Raw genomic sequence first — 17,913 nt, forward strand, 5'->3', positions numbered from 1 at the left:
GGGGGCAGGGAGGGCGTGGAGCTGGTTCCCCTGGAGCGCCCAGTCAGCAGCGAGGCCCGGCGGTGGCGCTAGTGACGTAGGCCGCGCTTCCCTCCGCCCCACTGCGGGCCGAGGCTCAGCCCCGTCAGCCTCGCGAGCTCGCGCGCGCGCAAAGCAGGAGGAGGAGGGCTTTGGGGCCGGCCGGCTGTCGAAGGGCGACGGGTCGCGGGAAGAGGGAGAATGAGCATGCGCAGCAGCTCCGGGGAGGGCGGGGGAGGTGGGGACCCGTGCGCGCGCGCACGATCGGCCCGGGGCGGCCGCGGGTGGAGGGGGCGGTTCCTCGAGTGTCGGCGGCAGGAGGGTTGGCAGGCTGGCGGCAGGTGCTGCCGCGGCCACTGCCGCCGCCGCCGCCGCCTCCGCCTCCGCCTCCGCCTCCTCCGAGTCCCGGGTCTGCTCGTCCTCTCGCGGTGATGAGCTGAGCCCCGTCGGGGGCTGCACCTGCCGGCTGCCCATCACCCCGGACCTCCCGGCGTGACCTCGGCCTCCTCGCGTGCCCGGCCCCCGCGGCTCCGAGCTACCCCTGAGAGGGAGCGGCAGCGGCCTCCTCCGACCCGAGTTATCGCTCGGGGGCCGAGCAGGGAGAGCGCCCGGCCCCCTCCCCTCCCCAGTCCGCCGTCCTCGATGTCTCCCCGGCGGGGAGGGGGCTGCCTGGGAGACGCGCTGAGCGGCCCCCCCCGGAGGCCCGTCGGCGGCAGCAACAGCGACCAGCCCGGCGACCCGAAGCCTCCCCCGGCGGCGGCGGCCTGGAGGAGCCGCGCACCCGCCGCCGCCCCCGGAGCCTCGCAGCCGCCGCCGCCGCCCGGCGCCGGAGGAGAGGGCGGCGGGCGCCCCCCAGGGAAGATGAAGGCGGAGGGGGGCGACCACTCCATGATCAACCTGTCGGTGCAGCAGGTCCTGAGCCTCTGGGCCCACGGGACGGTGCTGAGGAACCTTACGGGTAATTGATGCGCCCGGGGTGGGGACCGGGATGCGGTGCCGCCCCTTGCCTCCCTTCTCCCTCCCTCGGAGGGGAAGCGCTCCTCGCCGCCCCACCCCCGAGCGCGCCCCGCTCGGGAGCTCGCGGTCCCAAGTCCTGGCGAGGAAGGTGTTAATTGGATCCGCTCCGCTCCTGTTCTGGGGGCGCCGACGCCAGTCCCCCGAGACCCCGGCTCCAGAAGCGCTGGGGGAGAATCCACGACCCCCGCCTCCCCTCCCTTCCTGCATGGGGAGGGCCGGCGACCGCCCTGCTTCTGTAGTACGCGTGGAATAGCTTTAGCGCTGAGACTTGAGTACAGTTAGCCTTTATTTATCTCCCCACCTCCATACACACACACACGCACACGCACACGCACACGCGCGCGCGCGTTTCTTGCTCTTTAGGTCTTTTTCTAGTTTAGCTCTTTTTCTTTCTTGCAAATCTCAAATCGAATGCAGGACTTAAATTCCCTGCTCACAATGATCAGTTTGCTTCAACTGTTAATTTTTGTTTTTGTTTTTTTGCGATATAAATGACTCATTAAGTAGATTATATTAGGTCACGGGCTGGGTCAAGGTCTGGTGAATTCTAAGCACTTTTTGCTTTAACCGTATATCTCCTTCCTCTCCTATTTCCTTTTGTCTGTCTGACTCCCTCTGGCCTCAAGCTGCTGCTTCTGTGACATTTGATAATTTTGTGTATTTCCCTTCATACGTCAAGGCTATCAGGAGGGAATTGGACTTAATATATTATAGTAATTAACATCAATTTCTAGTTGTAAAAGTGAGCAATAATACTCATAAACTTTAAAAATCAAATTTGTAGGTCTGGAGAAACTTCTGGCTTGGTTAATGCAGAAATGCTTGTATTATACCCTGACTTTAAAAAATACTCGCTAAAGATTAGTGTTTACAAGAAAGTAATTTCAGTTGCAGTTTGATGACTCCTCAGTGCGTGCTTCTCAGGGAAAAATCTTAAAAACATACTCAGGATTTAATTTTTGGAAATGTGTAAGACAGCTAATTTTGATAGAGCATTAGTATTTCAGAATGCATTATGTTAAACTGGTTAAGACTATGGAGAATATTTTACAAATATAACCTGTCTTGATAGGATACAAGATATTATAAAATCTAGCATTACATGGAATTCAGATATTCATAGAGAAAAATTGGGATTATTTACCACAAGGTTGAGTTTAAAGACGCTGTGTGCCTTGAATGTGGAAACTGCTATATAAAATTAACATGGGGCGGGGGGCTTCCCTGTGGCACAGTGGTTGAGAGTCCGCCTGCCGATGCAGGGGACACAGGTTCGTGCCCCGGTCCGGGAAGATCCCACATGCCGCGGAGTGGCTGGGCCCGTGAGCCATGGCCACTGAGCCTGCACGTCCGGAGCCTGTGCTCCACAACGGGAGAGGCTACAACAGTGAGAGGCCCGCGCACCGCAAAGTAAATAAATAATAAATAAATAAAATTAATGTGGATTCTGGATTGGATTATATGCCCTCACTTCTAATCTGTAGTTATTTAACTTGGAGCACACTGACCTTACATGCTGGTTGCAGGTCAGGAACGTGTTTTTAGTTCTGAAAACCTACACTGACATAAGAACCATTTCATAATTCAATTGAATTTTGAGATAGACCGCTTTATTTTACTTATGGCGTTCCTTGTGTTTATCCACTGTTACTATTTCAAATGTTGTATGAATTATGTTTATTGGAGTAAAATGAAAAATAAGGATTTAAGAATATGTATTTGTATATGTTAATGGCTGGCTTAGCTCATCGGTGGGTATTTAGAGAAAATTAGCTTTGGGAACCATAGAGTAAATGTAAATGTAACTTACCTCTCGGACAGATTTAACAATATTTTAAAATATTTACTTTAACATTCTGAATCATTACAGTGGCTTCCTGTTCCCATAGGTCAACCGTTAGGCTAACAATAGTAGTTTCAACCCAGGGTTAGTTCTAATTATCTCCTAACATAGTCCTAATAATCAGCTGTTGCTCATTGGACTTGCCATTTTATAAAGGATATGGGATATGCTGACCATCCAAAACCAGGACTGAGCGGGGACTGAGGAGCATGGGAACCTCTTCTAGGAAATTTAAATAGAGTCTGAGTACGCAAAATTCTGTAAAAATGGAGAAAATAGATTAGAAATAGGCTTCACCAGCAGGTGAATGTACCACGTTAGGAACCCCATCACTGCTAAAAAGTAGACTCCGTAAGTGGTAACATTCTGATGTGGTTCATCATGACCTTCTCCATGCTGGTGACCTTTGCGATCCCAGATGCAGCTTGGTCATTAGTTAAGTGATGCCTCCTACAGTGCCATTTATTTTTTTTTGGCTTCATAATTAAGATGTAAGTTAAAATTGTTTATTTTTTTAACATCTGTATTGGAGTATAATTGCTTTACAATGTTGTGTTAGTTTCTGCTGTATAACACAGTGGATCAGCTGTATGTATACATATATCCTCATATCCCCTCCCTCTTGCATCTACAGTGCCATTTAGAACTTAGTCTATTAAAAACAAACACACAACTTCTAAAACAAGATAACTCCTATTTATTAAATGCCTGCTATGTATCAGGCAATTTACATATATTATTTCTAATCTTCAGTGTAACTCTCCAAAGCAGATTTACAAACAAGCTCAGAGAGGTAAAGTTGGCCCACATCAAATAGCTTGAAATGGCTGAGCTAGGCTTGAAACCCGTCTCTGCCTACAGAATTACTCTTTCCCCCTTTCCAAGCTGCTTTAGCTACTTCTTCTCTGTTCTCTATAAACAGAATGAATTAAGTGCTTCATCTTGTTCCTTCTGCTCCTTATACATGCTTTTGTTGTTATATTTTTCAATTACATTATAATTTTTATTTGTCTCTTCTAGACTGTGAGCTTTTTGAGTGTGGGGTCATTGTTGTAATCATGGAATTCTGGAATCCTAGCGTATTGTATCTGGCACGTAGTATATGCTCAATGCATGTTTATTGAATTGAGCTTTTAAAACAATACTTAACAGTTGCATGATTAAAACATTCTAGTCGCCTTATTTTCAGCTACATCTGTTTGAGTGAATATGCTTTTTTTTTTTTTTTTTACATCTTTATTGGAGTATAATTGCTTTACAATGGTGTGTTAGTTTCTGCTTTATAACAAAGAATCAGTTATACATATACATATGTTCCCATATCTCTTCCCTCTTGCATCTCCCTCCCTCCCACCCTCCCTATCCCACCCCTCTAGGTGGTCACAAAGCACCGAGCTGATCTCCCTGTGCTATGTGGCTGCTTCCCACTAGCTATCTATTTTACGTTTGGTAGTGTATATATGTCCATGCCACTCTCTCACTTTGTCACAGCTTACCCTTCCCCCTCCCCATATCCTCAAGTCCATTCTCTAGTAGGTCTGTGTCTTTATTCCTGTCTTACCCCTAGGTTCTTCATGACATTTTTTTTCTTAAATTCCATATATATGTGTTAGCATACGGTATTTGTCTTTCTCTTTCTGACTTACTTCACTCTGTATGACAGACTCTAGGTCCATCCATCTCATTACAGATAGCTCAATTTCATTTCTTTTTATGGCTGAGGAATATTCCATTGTATATATGTGCCACATCTTCTTTATCCATTCATCTGATGATGGACACTTAGGTTGTTTCCATCTCCTGGCTATTGTAAATAGAGCTGCAATAAACATTTTGGTACATGACTCTTTTTGAATTATGGTTTTCTCAGGGTATATGCCCAGTAGTGGGATTGCTGGGTCATATGGTAGTTCTATTTGTAGTTTTTTAAGGAACCTCCATACTGTTCTCCATAGTGGCTGTACCAATTCACATTCCCACCAGCAGTGCAAGAGTGTTCCCTTTTCTCCACACCCTCTCCAGCATTGATTGTTTCTAGATTTTTTGATGATGGCCATTCTGACTGGTGTGAGGTGATATCTCATTGTAGTTTTGATTTGCATTTCTGTAATGATTAATGATGTTGAGCATTCTTTCATGTGTTTGTTGGCAGTCTGTATATCTTCTTTGGAGAAATGTCTATTTAGATCTTCTGCCCATTTGTGGATTGGGTTGTTTGTTGTTTTGTTATTGAGCTGCATGAGCTGCTTGTAAATTTTGGAGATTAATCCTTTGTCAGTTGCTTCATTTGCAAATATTTTCTCCCATTCTGAGGGTTGTCTTTTGGTCTTGTTTATGGTTTCCTTTGCTGTGCAAAAGCTTTGACGTTTCATTAGGTCCCATTTGTTTCTTTTTGTTTTTATTTCCATTTCTCTAGGAGGTGGGTCAAAAAGGACCTTGCTGTGATTTATGTCATAGAGTGTCCTGCCTATGTTTTCCTCTAAGAGTTTGATAGTTTCTGGCCCTACATTTAGGTCTTTAATCCATTTTGAGCTTATTTTTGTGTATGGTGTTAGGGAGTGATCTAATCTCATACTTTTACATATACCTGTCCAGTTTTCCCAGCACCACTTACTGAAGAGGCTGTCCTTTCTCCACAGTACATTTCTGCCTCCTTTACCAAGATAAGGTGACCATATGTGCGTGGGTTTATCTCTGGGCTTTCTATCCTCTTCCATTGATTTATATTTCTGTTTTTGTGCCAGTACCATACTGTCTTGATTACTGTAGCTTTGTAGTATAGTCTGAAGTCAGGGAGCCTGATTCCTCCAGCTCCGTTTTTCGTTCTCAAGATTGCTTTGGCTATTCGGGGTCTTTTGTGTTTCCATACAAATTGTGAAAATTTTTGTTCTAGTTCTGTGAAAACTGCCAATGGTAGTTTGATAGGGATTGCATTGAATCTGTAGATTGCTTTGGGTAGTAGAGTCATTTTCACAATGTTGATTCTTCCAATCCAAGAACATGGTATATCTCTCCATTTATTTGTATCATCTTTAATTTCTTTCATCACTGTCTTATAATTTTTGCATACAGGTCTTTTGTCTCCTTAGGTAGGTTTATTCCTAGATAGTTTATTCTTTTTGTTGCAATGGTAAATGGGAGTGTTTTCTTGATTTCACTTTCAGATTTTTCATCATTAGTGTATAGGAATGCCTGAGATTTCTGTGCATTAATTTTGTATCCTGTCACTTTACCAAACTCATTGATTAGCTCTAGTAGTTTTCTGGTAGCATCTTTAGGATTCTCTACGTATAGTATCATGTCATCTGCAAACAGTGACAGCTTTACTTCTTTTCCAATTTGGATTCCTTTTATTTCCTTTTCTTCTCTGATTGCTGTGGCTAAAACTTCCAAAACTATGTTGAATAAGAGTGGTGAGAGTGGGCAACCTTGTCTTGTTCCTGATCTTAGTGGAAATGCTTTCAGTTTTTCACCATTGGGGATGATGTTAGCTGTGGGTTTGTCATATATGGCCTTTATTATGTTGAGGAAAGTTCCCTCTATGCCTACTATCTGCAGGGTTTTTATCATAAATGGGTGTTGAATTTTGTCAAAAGCTTTCTCTGCATCTATTGAGATGATCATATGGTTTTTTCCTTCAGTTTGTTAATATGGTGTATCATGTTGATTGATTTGCGTATATTGAAGAATCCTTGCATTCCTGGAATAAACCCCACTTGATCATGGTGTATGATCCTTTTAATGTGCTGTTGGATTCTGTTTGCTAGTATTTTGTTGAGGATGTTTGCATCTATGTTCATCAGTGATATTGGCCTGTAGTTTTCTTTCTTTGTGACATCCTTGTCTGGTTTTGGAGTCAGGGTGATGGTGGCCTCGTAGAATGAATTTGGGAGTGTTCCTCCCTCTGCTATATTTTGGAAGAGTTTGAGAAGGATAGGTGTTAGCTCTTCTCTAAATGTTTGATAGAATTCGCCTGTGAAGCCATCTGGTCCTGGGCTTTTGTTTGTTGGAAGATTTTTAATCACAGTTTCAATTTCAGTGCTTGTGATTGGTGTGTTCATATTTTCTATTTCTTCCTGATTCAGTCTTGGCAGGTTGTGCCTTTCTAAGAATTTGTCCATTTCTTCCAGGTTGTCCATTTTATTGGCATAGAGTTGCTTGTAGTAATCTCTCATGATCTTTTGTATTTCTGCAGTGTCAGTTGTTACTTCTCCTTTTTCATTTCTAATTCTATTGATTTGAGTCTTCTTCCTTTTTTTCTTGATGAGTCTGGCTAATGGTTTATCAATTTTGTTTATCTTCTCAAAGAACCAGATTTTAGTTTTATTGATCTTTGCTATCGTTTCTTTCATTTCTTTTTCATTTATTTCTGATCTGATCTTTATGATTTCTTTCCTTCTGCTAACTTTGGGGTTTTTTTGTTCTTCTTTCTCTAATTGCTTTAGGTGCAAGGTTAGGTTGTTTATTCGAGATGTTTCCTGTTTCTTAAGGTAGTATTGTATTGGTATCAACTTCCCTCTTAGAACTGCTTTTGCTGCATCCCATAGGTTTTGGGTTGTCGTGTCTCCATTGTCATTTGTTTCTAGGTATTTTTTGAATTCCTCTTTCATTTCTTCAGTGATCACTTCGTTATTAAGTAGTGTATTGTTTAGCCTCCATGTGTTTGTATTTTTTACAGATCTTTTCCTGTAATTGATATCTAGTCTCATAGCGTTGTGGTCAGAAAAGATACTTGATACAATTTCAATTTTCTTAAATTTACCAAGGCTTGATTTGTGACCCAAGATATGATCTATCCTGGAGAATGTTCACTGAGCACTTGAGAAAAATGTGTATTCTGTTGTTTTTGGATGGAATGTCCTATAAATATCAATGAAGTCCATCTTGTTTAATGCATCATTTAAAGCTTGTGTTTCCTTTTTAATTTTCATTTTGGATGATCTGTCCATTGGTGAAAGTGGGGTGTTCAAGTCCCCTACTATGAATGTGTTACTGTCGATTTCCCCTTTTATGGCTGTTAGTATTTGCCTTATGTATTGAGATGCTCCTATCTTCGGTGCATAAATACTTAACAATTGTTATATCTTCTTCTTGGATCGATCCCTTGATCATTATGTAGTGTCCTTCTTTGTCTCTTCTAATAGTCTTTATTTTAAAGTCTATTTTGTCTGATATGAGAATTGCTACTCCAGCTTTCTTTTGGTTTCCATTTGCATGGAATATCTTTTTCCATCCCCTCACTTTCAATCTGTATGTGTCCCTAGGTCTGAAGTGGGTCTCTTGTAGACAGCATATATATGGGTCTTGTTTTTGTGTCCATTCAGCCAGTCTGTGTCTTTTGGTGGGAGCATTTAATCCATTTACATTTAAGGTAATTATCGATATGTATGTTCCTATTCCCTTTTTCTTAATTGTTTTGGGTTTGTTATTGTAGGTCTTTTCCTTCTCTTGTGTTTCTTGCCTAGAGAAGATCCTATAGCATTTGTTGTAAAGCTGGTTTGGTGGTGCTGAACTCTCTCAGCTTTTGCTTGTCTGTAAAGGTTTTAATTTCTCCATCAAATCTGAATGAGATCCTTGCTGGGTAGAGTAATCTTGGTTGCAGGTTTTTCTCCTTCCTCACTTTAAATATGTCCTGCCACTCCCTTCTGGCTTGCAGAGTTTCTGCTGAAAGATCAGCTGTTAACCTTATGGGGATTCCCTTGTGTGTTATTTGTTGTTTTTCCCTTGCTGCTTTTAATATGTTTTCTTTGTAATTAATTTTTGACAGTTTGATTAATATGTGTCTTGGCGTGTTTCTCCTTGGATTTATCCTGTATGGGACTCTCTGTGCTTCCTGGACTTGATTAACTATTTCCTTTCCCATATTAAGGAGGTTTTCAACTATAATCTGTTCAAATATTTTCTCAGTCCCTTTCTTTTTCTCTTCTTCTTCTGGAACCCCTATAATTTGAATGTTGGTGCGTTTAATGTTGTCCCAGAGGTCTCTGAGACTGTCCTCAGTTCTTTTCATTCTTTTTTCTTTATTCTGCTCTGCAGTAGTTATTTCCACTATTTTATCTTCCAGGTCACTTATCCGTTCTTCTGCCTCAGTTATTCTGCTAGTGATCCCTTCTAGAGTATTTTTAATTTCATTTATTGTGTTGTTCATTGTTGCTTGTTTCATCTTTAGTTCTTCTAGGTCCTTGTTAAATGTTTCTTGCATTTTGTCTATTCTATTTCCAAGATTTTGGATCATCTTTACTATCATTATTCTGAATTGTTTTTCAGGTAGACTGCCTATTTTCTCTTCATTTGTTAGGTCTGGTGCATTTTTTATCCTGCTCCTTCATCTGCTGTGTGTTTTTCTGTCTTCTCATTTTGCTTATCTTACTGTGTTTGGGGTCTCCTTTTTGCAGGCTGCAGGTTTGTAGTTCCCGTTGTTTTTGGTGTCTGTCCCCAGTGGCTAAAGTTGGTTCAGTGGGTTGTGTAGGCTTCCTGGTAGAGGGGACTAGTGCCTGTGTTCTGGTGGATGAGGCTGGATCTTGTCTTTCTGGTGGGCAGGTCCACGTCTGGTGGTGTGTATTGGGGTGTCTGTGGACTTACTATGACTTTAGGCAGCCTCTCTGCTAATGGGTGGCGTTGTGTTCCTGTCTTGCTGGTTGTTTGGCATAGGGTGTCCAGCACTGTAGCTTGCTTGTCGTTGAGTGAAGCTGGGTGCCGGTGTTGACATGGAGATCTCTGGGAGATTTTCACCGTTTGATATTACGTGGAGCTAGGAGGTCTCTTGTGGACCAGTGTCCTGAAGTTGGCTCTCCCACCTCAGAGGTACAGCACTGACTCCTGGCTTAGCACCAAGAGCCTTTCATCCACATGGCTCAGCATAAAAGGGAGAAAAAGTAGAAAGAAAGAAAGAAAGAGGGAAGGAAGGAAGGAAGGGGAAAGAGGATAAAATAAAATAAGATAAAATAAAATAAAGTTATTAAAATAAAAAAATAATTAAGAAGAAAAAAAATTTTTAAGGAAAAAAAAACGGACGGATAGAACCCTAGTACAAATGGTGAAAGCAAAGCTATACAGACAAAATCTCACACAGAAGCATACACATACACACTCACAAAAAGAGGAAAAGGGTAAAAAATAATAAATCTTGCTCTCAAAGTCCACCACCTCAATTTGGGATGATTCGTTGTCTATTCATGTATTCTACAGATGCAGGTACATCAAGTTGATTGTGGAGCTTTAATCCGCTGCTCCTGAGGCTGCTGGGAGAGATTTCCCTTTCTCTTCTTTGTTCTCACAGCTCCCGGGTTTCAGCTTTGGATTTGGCCCCACCTCTGCGTGTAGGTCGCCGGAGGGCATCTGTTCTTCGCTCAGACAGGACAGGGTTAAAGGAGCCGCTGACTGGGGGGCTCTGGCTCACTCAGGCCGGGGGGAGGGAGGGGTACGGATGCAGGGTGAGCCTGCGGCGGCAGAGGCCAGCATGACGTTGCAGAGGCCGGCGTGACGTTGCACCAGCCTGAGGCGCGCCGTGCCTTCTCCCGGGGAAGTTGTCTCTGGATCCCGGGACCCTGGCAGTGGCGGGCTGCACAGGCTCCCCGGAAGGGAGGTTTGGAGAGTGACCTGTGTTCGCACACAGGCTTCTTGGTGGCGGCAGCAGCAGCCTTAGCGCCTCATTCCCGTCTCTGGGGTCCGCGCTGTTAGCCGCGACTTGCGCCCGTCTCTGGAGCTCCTTTAAGCAGTGCTCTTAATCCCCTCTCCTCGCGCACCAGGAAACAAAGAGGGAAGAAAAAGTCTCTAGAGTGAATATGCTTTTAACTAGGACATAAAGTGTTTAAGCAATTTATATAGATAATTGTCATACTTTTAAAACACAAAAATGCTTTTTTTGTGCTAGTTACCATTCTTTCATGTATTTTATTTAATCTTTTCAACCATCTTGAGAGAGATTAGTGTTTATCCTTATTTTACAGGTTCAGACATTGAAGCAAAGAGTAACTTGCTTAGATCTGGTAGCTAATAAGTGAAAAATTATTACCTTTTTTCAGATTATGATAACACATTTTAAGTCAGAAGGCATTTTTGTCATCATCATAAACTTGAAAATGAAACAGGTAATAGAAAGGAGCATAGTGTAACCAGACTGATTTAGATTTAAGAAATGACTGTGAAGGATTTGCAGAAATCTCGTTAATAGGAATTCTGGTTAATTAAAAAGTAAATAAAAGGGTAATGTACCCTCATCTTTTTTTTCAGTTAACAGGTATGATTTATTCCTCTGTCTGTATCTTATCCCATAGGTGAAGCAGAATTTTGACCTTTTTATCTCAGAGGCCAATCTCTTGAAAGTAGTCTTGTGTATGTATTACTTTGATAGAAATATATTTTTTAAAAGTGACGACAACTAGAAATTAGAATTAGCCAACATTTTAGAGCTAGAAGTTATGTAGTTTGATTACTTCCTTTTAGAAATATTGAGATATACATGACTGGGATCAAACAGTCATTTAATGACAGAGCCAGGACTAGAACTGCTGTTCACTGACTCTCAGTTCTGTGCCTTTTGCTTTTATTCCACATCTGATTTTAACTCAGGCAGGTCTGATAGATGATAAATCTTAAGGCACTTAAGAATAGCTGTGTAAGTATTTGCCCCAAATGAGCCCAAGAATGGATGAATGGAACTAATTTTTGTCCAGAAATAAAAGATACTGTACAATGTAAGATATTATTGAATAGTGATAATAGTAATAATCTTTCTAAAATTTTAAGTTGCCATAGGCTATGTAAAAGTTAGTGATCCATATTTACTATATATCTAGTTTTAGAAATCCTACCAAGTTCAATCTGTTTTTTCTCCTTCCTGGAAGACAGTAGTACTATGGGGATTTCATATAGAGATTAACACCTGGAGACCCCATCTTTGTCAGTTGGTAACTATTGCCAGAGTTCTCTTCTGTATGTCACTTCCCACAGTGTGTGATTCTCAGGATTCCTAAATTGTTTGTTAACTGTGTATAGGTTATATGCTTATTCAGCTCACTGAAGTAGAGAGATAGGTGGCTTCCTTCCTTCCCATACAGTTTTTCTTTCTCTGAATATGTCCTAAATCCCTCTTGCCCACCACAACCTAAAATTAGAGTCAGAATGTATATACTCTTTCAGTTTTATGGGTAACCTAACTTCAAAATAACGATCTACAATGAAATGTTTCCTTTTGCTTTACTTTTATTTTCTTCAACTATTTTGGCTCCCAACTTTGTGTTCCCACCCAAATTTGGTTGCTAAGAGTTTCGAGAAGAATTTTTTACTTAGAAGGAGGCAGGATCCCTAAACCCCCGGATAAACACAGAGCTGGGCTCGGGTTGGGAAAGGAATAATTGGTTCCTTGGAAAAAAGGCAAAGTCTGGCTTCAGGCTCATCCCCTCTCTGTGTCAGCAGCAAATGTGGGTGCAGATGCACCTCTCTATTGGTATAAACATCGGGAAGCTGGGAATTCAAACTGGAATGAAGGTCAAGTGTGTGTGTGTGTGTGTGTGTGTGTGTGTGTGTGTGTGTTTACAAAATATATATGTGCTTATTTATTTTTACTATATACATACACACTGTTATATTTCCCGTTTAGATTTTATAGTTGCTAAGCCACTTTAGTGTTAATAGTGATTATCAGATAAAAAAAAAGAGAGAAAGGGGGAAAACTTGGGTACCTAGTATACATACTTGTAATTGTTCACACCTCATACTAGTAGAGCCAGCAACTTCGTTTGGTGGTGCTCCCAAACTGGTATGCTTCTCTCAGTCCCTGCACGTATTCTAGTGTCCCATTAGGTTAAGTTCCTCCTCCTAAATGCTCTATTATAGGAGGTGAGTTTATGCAGATAAAATTATTTCAGATGTCCAATTATAGAAATTTATGTTTTGTAAATGTAGCCCTAAAGACAATGTGCTACTCTTCAATATTTGTGCCAGACCCCCAAATTTACTTTTTCTGAAATACATGTGAAAAATCCCTTACTCTTTTGTGGTACTGAGCCAATTAATAAGTACTGATATGATTTGTACTTTACAGGATTTTGCCATTTGGAAGACTTACCTGTGTTATCGAGAATGAAGCCACTGTAATTTTTCAAAAATTAGAATTGCCATCTTCAGGTTTTTACATTCCTAATACCCATCTCTTTATCTTTGAATCATATATCAGTATCCTCTGGCGGTACCATGTCCAAGGTCCAGATGATGTTTCTTAAACCTAAAGCAATTTCCAGATAAGTCTTAGGACTGTGTAAGCTATGATTTTGATTCTTAAATGGTTAACTATCAGAATATAAATATATTTATCTTTGCTTTGTTTAGTGATTGGAATAAAGGACCAGAAAAGTAAGATAATTCAGGAGGAAAAGTTAGAATAACTAGGGATATTTTTCCTGTAGAAAGGAATTCTAAACAGAAGAGGAAGGATGAGGCAGAGATGGGGAGGAGGAATTGGAACCAGGGAAGGAAACTGGAATTAAGAACGGTCAAATGTAAGAGGAGGGCCCAGAGAATTCAGTGCATTGGACTTACCTTAGAATCAGATGAATAATTCTAACAATGGCTATATTTATTGAACACCTACTATATGTCAGGTACTGTACAAAGCATTTTGCGTGCATTTTACTTACTATAATTGAAGTGGCCATACAATGTATTTTATTAAATGTATATAGAAGAATTATACTAAGAAGCAGTGTCTAGCATTTTCAAGGATCAGGCTTGTTGGATATTTCTTGATCATGAGCATTTGCCAGTCTCTGTGGCAAACACTGATAAACAAAAATGAAAATGTCAATCATTCTCCATAAGGGGCTCATGGTGTAGAGAGGCGAACTAACCTTCAGGTTAAGTCGTAGTTCGGCGGCTTGCTGAGTTCAGGGAGAACCAGGTAATGGGACTTTGAAGACAACAAAAGAGGTAGAGAGTAGAGAAAGAACCTGTTTAAGGGATGATGGAGAGAGAGGAGAGGTGATCTGTTTTGAGGATGGTTCAGGAATACCACCAGGACTTGATTAAATTTTAAAGTATTATATTGCTTTTGGATAACTATGTGTAGCCAATATGTTTTATTAATTAATAATTAATTAATTTTGGGGCTGCATTGGGTCTTCATTGCTGCACACAGGGTCTCTCTAGTTGCGGCGAGTGGGGGCTACTCTTCGTTGCGGTGCACGGGCTCTAGGCTCACGGGCTTCATTAGTTGTGGCACGTGGGCTCAGTAGTTGTGGCACATGGGCTTAGTTGCTCTGTGGCATGTGGGATCTTCCTAGACCAGGGATTGAACCCGTGTCCCCTGCATAGGCAGGAGGATTCTTAACCACTGTGCCACCAGGGAAGTCCCGCTAATATGTTTTCATTATAAAATTCTCCCTCTCTCCAGTCCCTACCATGAATTAATTTAATCCAATATGGTTACTAAATCTTGCTACATATCAGAATTACCTGGGGCTGGTTGAGGGTACAGTCCATAGACCCAGTCCACAGCTATGGAATTAGAATCCTTGAGACCAGGGCCTAGGAAGGTACATTTTAAACTAGCTCTTAAGGCGATTTTATTACTGAGAACTCAAGGATTGGGAACACTGGATTTTTTTAAAATGAAGCTTTTCTGTGATCAATTTGTAACTGTGTTGTGATATATAATGCAAGTTAATGTGGAGTGTTCAGTATAGCTAAAGACTGATTAAAATTTCAAGATAGGGCTTCCCTGGTGGCGCAGTGGTTGAGAGTCCGCCTGCCGATGCAGGGGACACGGGTTCGTGCCCCGGTCCGGGAAGATCTTTTATAACTTTTATAACTGAGTAACTAATCGATTATGGGAAAGAACAAATTGAATGGCATCTTTTAGGAAGGTAGTGCTGTGGCTTAAATGTAAAGCAAATTTTGAACTATTTTAAATAGCCTTAACCTGATTTTTTTTTTACAGCAAATGATATTTTTATTGTTTTAAATTAAAAATTTATTTTTCTAAGAATTTTTTTTCTATTCAATGATGAGTACTGTAATTTACAGTTTAAAATTATATAATTAGCTGGTGAAAGGGTAATTTGGTTTAAGTGGGTAATAAACAGTATTGCTGTAAGCTTTGAGAGAGGCAGTATATTCAAGCAGCTCTTGAAGGTGTCACAATTAAATTTAAAAACTAATGTTTTTGCTCTCTCTTAAGAAGTGGAAGCAGGCAGCTATAAAATATCTACAATAGCTTTAACTTCTATGTTAAATGAGGCTTCAAGTGAAAAAACGCAACAACTTATTTTTAAATCTGGTTAAAATATTAGAATGATTAAAAATAAGAAAACATATTAAAAAATTTATTTATTTTTGGCTGCGTTAGGTCTTTGCTGCTGTGCGCAGGCTTTCTCTAGTTGTGGTGGCTTCTCTTGTTGCGGAGCACAGGCTCTAGGCGCATGGGCTTCAGTAGTTGTGGTACACGGGCTCAGCAGTTGTGGCTCACGGGCTCTAGAGCTCAGGCTCAGTAGTTGTGGCACATGGGCTTAGTTGCTCCACAGCATGTGGGATCTTCCCGGGCCAGGGCTTGAACCCATGTCCCCTGCACTGGCAGGCGGATTCTTAACCGCTGTGCCACCAGGGAAGCCCAGAAAACATATCTTTTATGTTTACCTTCATTTTAATTTTCTTTGTTGCTCACTTCTTTGTGGAGCGTTAAGTTTCCATCTAGAATTACACTCCTGTTTGAAGAGCTTCCTTTAATATGCCGTGTAGCACAGGTCTACTGGCAGTTAATTTTTCCAGTTTTTTTTTTTTCCTGGAAAAAAATCTTCATTTCACCTCCAGTTTTGAAAAATGTTTCTCCTGAATATAGGTTCTGACTTTGCATTTTAGTTTTTTAAAGTGTTACTGTAATTTGTCATCTGGTTTGGTTGCTTCTGATGAGAAGTTTGCTGTACTTTTTATCTTTGTCCCTCTGTGTGTGTAATGTCTTTTGTTCTCTCTTTCTTTTTTCCTTATTTCTTCTTCAATACTTCCCCTTTATCTTTGTTTTTTTAGTCATTTCACTGTGGTGAATCTAGGTATGTGTGTGTGCTTTATTTTTGTTTTTTTATTTTTTAGTTCTTTTGGGAGGTCTTTTTCTTGCTTAGGATTCTCTGGGAGTCTTAGATTTGTGGTTTGATATCTTTTATTAGTTTTAGAAATTTTCGGCCACTGTTTCATTAAATATTTTTCTTCTCCATTATCTCTTTCTTCTCCATCTGGGACTCCAATTACATGTATGTTAAACCATTTGAAATTATTCCATAGCTCTTGGATGGTTCCTCTTTTCCCTCCTACTACTTCTTTGTTTTTCCCCCCCTCTTTTTCTCTTATATTTCAATTTGAATAATTTCTATTTGTCTACTTTTACATTCACTGATTATTACCTTTTTATTTTTGCGGAACATGGGCCTCTCACTGTTGTGACCTCTCCCGCTGCAGAGCACAGGCTCTGGATGTGCAGGCTCATTGGCCATGGCGCACAGGCCTAGCTGCTCCACGGCATGTGGGATCTTCCTGGACCCGAGCACGAACCCGTGTCCCCTGCATAAGCAGGCGGACTCTCAACCACTGCGCCACAGGGAAGCCCACTGATTATTTTTAAAAATTTTTTTATTGAAATGTAGTTGATTTACAATGTTGTGTTCATTTCAGGTGCATAGCAAAGTGATTCAGTTATATAGATAGATACATAGATAGATAGATAGGTAAATAGATTCTTTTTTAAATTCTTTTCCATTATAAGTCATTACAAGATATTGAGTATAGTTCCCTGTGCTATACAGTAGGTCCTTGTTGGTTATCAATTTTATGTATAGTAGTGTGTATATTTTAATCCCAAACTCCTAATTTATACCTCCCCCCCTTTCCCCTTTGGTAACCATAAGTTTGTTTTCTATGTGAGTCTATTTCTGTTTTGTAAATAAGCCCGCTTGTATCATTTTTTAAATTCCACATATAAGCAATATTATATGCCAGGGGTCCCCAACCCCCAGGCCGTGGACTGGTACCGGTCTGCGGCCTGATAGGAACTAGGCCACACAGCAGGAGGTGAGTGGCAGGTGAGTGAGTGAAGCTTCGTCTGCCGCTCCCCATTGCTTGCATTACTGCCTGACCCATCCACCCCCGCCCCGGTCCATGGAAAAATTGTCTTCCACAAAACCAGTCCCTGGTGCCAAAAAAGGTTGGGGACTGCTGTCATTTGCTATTTGTTTTTCTCTGTCTGACTTAATCTTGCTTCGTATGATGATCTCTGGGTCCATCCATGTTGCTGCAAATGGTATTATTTCATTCTTTTTTATGGCTGAGTAATATTCCATTGTACCTACGTACCACATCTTCTTTATCCATTCATCTGTGGATGGACACTTAGGTTGCTTCCATGTCTTGGCTCTTGTAAATAGTGCTGCTATGATAAGTTCACTGATCCTTTGCTTAATTAACTATGTCAAGTCTGCTGGTGAGCCCATTAAAGGAAGTCTTCATCTCTGATATTATGGTTTTTCTGTTTTTGCATTTTCTTGTTTTTTCTTTTAAGCAGTTTCGTTTGACTTTTTCTTGGACTCTCCATCTCTCTGCTGAAATTCCCCATCTGTTCTTGTGCGTTGTCTACCTTTTCCAGGAGAGTATTTAACATGTTAATTATAGTTAAGGTCCCTGTCTGGTTGTTTTAAAATCTGGATCATCTCTAAGTCTGATCACTTTATTTCTTGACAATGAATTGGTTTTCCTGTTTCTGAGGGTGTCTTAATTCAATATTTTTTTATTGAATTAAGGACTTTATATGTATAACAGTAGTGACTGAGGTATGTAATATCAATATTTATGCCTGGAAATGGGCTTCTTCTGCTAGACCAGTAGGTGAAGGTTGATTTAATTTAGTCAGGAGTGAGCTGAGTTTGAGCTTTCTTGTTATGGTTACCTTCAGCACACCCTAGGCTTCAAATTCCCCAGAAGGTGCTGTTGTTGCCTTGTACGCAGGGTGGGGGCTGGGTGCTGCAGGGTTAGTATCAGTGTTAGTGCTGTATTGTCAG

At 41.1% G+C, this 17,913-nt stretch overlaps 1 protein-coding gene across 1 annotated transcript in view; it reads left to right on the forward strand.

Annotated features, from left to right (window-relative positions):
- Positions 1–238: 238 nt before the first annotated feature.
- The window catches only part of TMEM170B (transmembrane protein 170B), a 43,433-nt gene continuing 25,758 nt past the window's right edge, over positions 239–17,913 (forward strand). Inside the window, exon 1 of the mRNA XM_027128367.1 lies at positions 239–976. Within this exon, the coding sequence (XP_026984168.1) occupies positions 661–976 (316 nt within the window). The 5' untranslated portion in view covers positions 239–660. The remainder of the gene's footprint in view (positions 977–17,913) is intronic.

The sequence above is a fragment of the Aethalodelphis obliquidens genome, unplaced genomic scaffold (genome assembly GCF_003676395.1).
Source record: "Aethalodelphis obliquidens isolate GAN/ISIS:26980383/991018 unplaced genomic scaffold, ASM367639v1 scaffold34, whole genome shotgun sequence".
NCBI classification, from domain to species: Eukaryota; Metazoa; Chordata; class Mammalia; order Artiodactyla; family Delphinidae; genus Aethalodelphis; species Aethalodelphis obliquidens.